Source organism: Rutidosis leptorrhynchoides, chromosome 9 (genome assembly GCF_046630445.1).
Source record: "Rutidosis leptorrhynchoides isolate AG116_Rl617_1_P2 chromosome 9, CSIRO_AGI_Rlap_v1, whole genome shotgun sequence".
NCBI lineage: Eukaryota > Viridiplantae > Streptophyta > Magnoliopsida > Asterales > Asteraceae > Rutidosis > Rutidosis leptorrhynchoides.
This window is the reverse complement of record NC_092341.1, coordinates 54,031,830-54,035,570: the sequence shown is the minus strand read 5'-3', so window position 1 is coordinate 54,035,570 and position 3,741 is coordinate 54,031,830. Positions and strand designations below refer to the sequence as shown.

At 34.5% G+C, this 3,741-nt stretch overlaps 1 protein-coding gene across 1 annotated transcript; it reads left to right on the top strand.

Moving 5' to 3' along the window:
* Positions 1–659: 659 nt before the first annotated feature.
* Positions 660–2,472, top strand: LOC139866366 (uncharacterized). The gene is made up of 3 exons (XM_071854597.1): positions 660–937; positions 1,066–1,132; positions 1,266–2,472. Exons 1-3 carry the CDS (start codon positions 860–862, stop codon positions 2,105–2,107), a joined length of 987 nt encoding a protein of 328 aa, XP_071710698.1. The 5' UTR covers positions 660–859; the 3' UTR covers positions 2,108–2,472.
* Positions 2,473–3,741: the final 1,269 nt, after the last annotated feature.

Below are 3,741 nucleotides of genomic sequence, written 5' to 3'. Positions count from 1 at the left end.
TGGTTTACCATAATTTGTATTTAATACTTAATAATTCAATGTAATTTATTTATTTATTTATTTTGTTTGACAAAAAACATAATTAAACATATAATGATTCGAAAAAATAAACACACAGGAGTAATAAGATAATGATAATCCAACCTAAATATTATCATTTTTTGACATGCATTATTTAAATTTCTGATATTTAAAAAAATTTCAACTTTATTAAATACACTTTAACGTATGTCATCAAAGCATTAGTTAGCAAAACCTTCATTTTATATGCATTTATTACTATTCTAACAAATTCTTTATACATAATATCGCAATTATTGATAAGGCTTTCACACAAAAAAGAGAAATGCATTTATTTAGAAATACAAATCTTCTAAATAAATAAGTAAAACAAATATGTAATGAAACTTTTATCAACGGTTTCAGAATTTTAGCAATCTAAATCAGTGGCATGCATGAAGATAAAGTGGTAAATGAGGGCAAATCGGTAATTGTTACATCCTAAACAGGAGTTTGGTGGTAGAGAGGGAGTCTGCGTGTTACTAAAAAGAGGGGCGAACACAGCAGAGCCGTTATCCATCCATCCATCCTTAAAAAAAAAAATACAACAATAAAAATAAAAATATATAATAAATATATAAATCCTTAAATAAATATCAGAAATCAAAAACTAAAAATATCAATCAAAATCAAAATCTCTCTCAAATCCCTAACATCCATCCATCTATCCATCGTTTTCCCCTAATTTTCAATCCTCAAATCTTACAATTACCAAATATTTTCGCTTTTCAATTCAATTTCACACTTTTTCCCCAATCGAATTTCAATTAGGGTTTTGATTCAATTGATAACAACAATCATGGTTTACGATTCAATTGCTAACGCTTCGATCCCCACTGCCGCTTCCAACTCTAAGGATTTCGCCAAGAAAAAAAGAGTACGTCTTTATTGTATTAATGTTTATTAATTTTAATTATTCACTATTTCGATTAATCAATGTTAATTTTAGAAACGTGTTCATTTGTTATTGCTTTAATTTTGACCTAATTTTAATTTTGGTTGAAGGTGAATAGGACTGCTAAATTGAAACAGAGCAAGCTTGATGTTCGCCGTGAACAGTGGTTATCTCAAGGTAATTTTCAGTTACAATATGTTATGATTATATTGTATTGTATGTAGATGTGTATCTATATGTGTCTGCATGTGTATAATGCCTAATATCTGTTTAGTTAAAAGTTAAAGTTTGTGTTTTTGATTAATTGCAGTGAAGAACAAGGGATTAGGGTTGAAGGAAGGCACGAATGTTACGAAAGTTGCAGTTTCTGAGACACATGCAACAGTGAAAGAGAGAGATCATGAAATGGTGAAATTGGAAATTAATGTTGGTGGTGGTGGTGAAGAAAATGAGGGTTTGATGAACCAGTATAGCGATTCGGAATCGAACAGTCCTACTAGTCATACTAGTAGTGTGTCTGGAAGTAATAGTTCCGGTACGAATTTCACGGTTAGCAGTGGAATGAGTAGCAGTGGTAGTAGCAGTAGCAGGGGGAGTAATGGTTGTGTTTCTGAAAATATGACTGATGAAGAAGATGGTCGTAACAATGATGATGATGATGATTGTTTGGATGATTGGGAAGCCATGGCTGACGCTTTGGAAGCTGACGAGATCAAGAAAGATGGTAATGATGATGGTGATGGTGATGCTAATTTGGAGCCCCCTGTTCATGAAACAGAACATGAGTCAGAGCCTGTGTTGACCCAAGCACGAGCTCGAGCTAGTTTCCGAGCATGGAGGCCTGATGACGTGTCGCGTCCCCAATGTCTGCCAAATCTGTTGAAGCAGCATAGTTTTCCTATGAAATCAGGGATGCATAATTGTGTTGGATTTGCTCCTTCATCGTGTCCGATATGTTGTGAAGATTTGGATATGACGGATTCGAGTTTTCTTCCATGTCCGTGTGGATACAGGTTGTGTCTTTTTTGCCACAAGAGGATTCTTGAAGATAATGGGCGTTGTCCCGGGTGTAGGAAGCCGTATGAACAGCCTGATCAGAAGAACGCACCTATAAAAGTGGCTCGTTGTTACAGCATGAATCAGATGCATTAGAATGGTTTTGGTGGGCCACCTTTTTTCATTCCACGTGTCTTGCTTGTTCTTGTTCGGTTACTTCTAGACACCAGCACTAGTACTAGTTTTGTCAATATAGACAGTATTACTTTAGTGTTTGGGAGTTATGCAGTTCTTATTATGCGTTTGATCTATATATATATGCATTATAGAGGACTAGCTGGTGTGTGAATACATAAAGGTGGTATAGAAATTGAATATGCTTATCAGTTGGAATGCAAATTATATCCTTCTAGTAACTTTGATGCCTACGACTTCGTATTCCTTTTCGCAATACTATATGAATGAATACATTTAGTTCTACAACAATGTTACGAGCCCTAAATGAAGTTGATTTATACTTTATTGATATATAGTATATGGTATGATATATTTTGTTCTGTTATATATTTATTTTCGGTAGTTACCCATGCACATATTTGGCCTCCATTTCCTAGATTGTATTTGTACATGCTTAATATTTAGATTATTGAGTTGTGATCATTGAAAAGGCAACAAGATACAAGAAGATGTATCATGTATGCTACATGTTGACCGTGAATCTGAGAAACCGACCAACTTCTAGGTTCAGAAACTCGTTTGGATAACATTTCAGCCGAAGGTTACTATGTATTTGGGATCATGATCAAGACAAATGAGTTATGTGGCATTACAGAATTCATTATGTGTATACGTTTTAGGCTTTTCCTTTTTAGCAATCAGGAAGAAGGGTTAATCTGACATGGATCTGGAAATGGAAATGGAAACTGAAGATATGTTGCCTGATAATAACCCAGTGTAAGTGCATTTCACCTTATATAAGTTCTGTTGTCCTGTAAAATTGATGCTTAAGGAATTTTTTGTTATTTTGATTCCCTTATATAATACCATTACTAATTACTGTACTAATCTAGTACTTTAAATGATGGTTGCACGATAGCTAGAAATGTGGTACATTTTCGGATTTACCCAAGGACACAAAATTAGGTGGCATTAGATAAAATAAGATGTGACATATATAACTATCAGCTGAATGCATATTGTGGTTGGATAATGTGATTGTTTAGAACAGTTGATATTAGATGTAAGTTTTTAGCTCCACATAGGCTAGTATGTTGAATAGGAGAACTTTGACGTGAAAACCAATCATAGTGTACCATATCTAGTCGATAAGGTTGCCGTTATCACTATCAAGTGTCTTTACTTTTTTACATGTTTTTGTTTTTTTGTAAGGCAAATGCCCTAAGTTGTAGCACATGGGGATTGAACCTGAGTCTCCCTTTTATTACATTTTTGCTCCAACTGCAGGTTTGACAACTAAAGCCTCTGTTCCAGAGTTTTAGTTTGGGAAAAAAAGAAATAATTGGATAAAAATTAAATTATTTTGGTGGTCCTGATTAAGAAGAGAAAATGGAAAGAAGTGGAAGGAAAATTGTGTTTCATTTTCTTCTCCAGTAGGTATGGAAACAAAAACCATACCCATTGGGGAAACCTGAAACCCGATATGTTCGGGCCGGGTTCAGGCCGGGTAAATGGATCTAGGACCGGGTAAGAGGATGGTTTTTAATTTTTTTCGAGGGTTTGAATACGGGGATGGTTTTAGACACAAACCCATTTACCCAACCCGCATACTC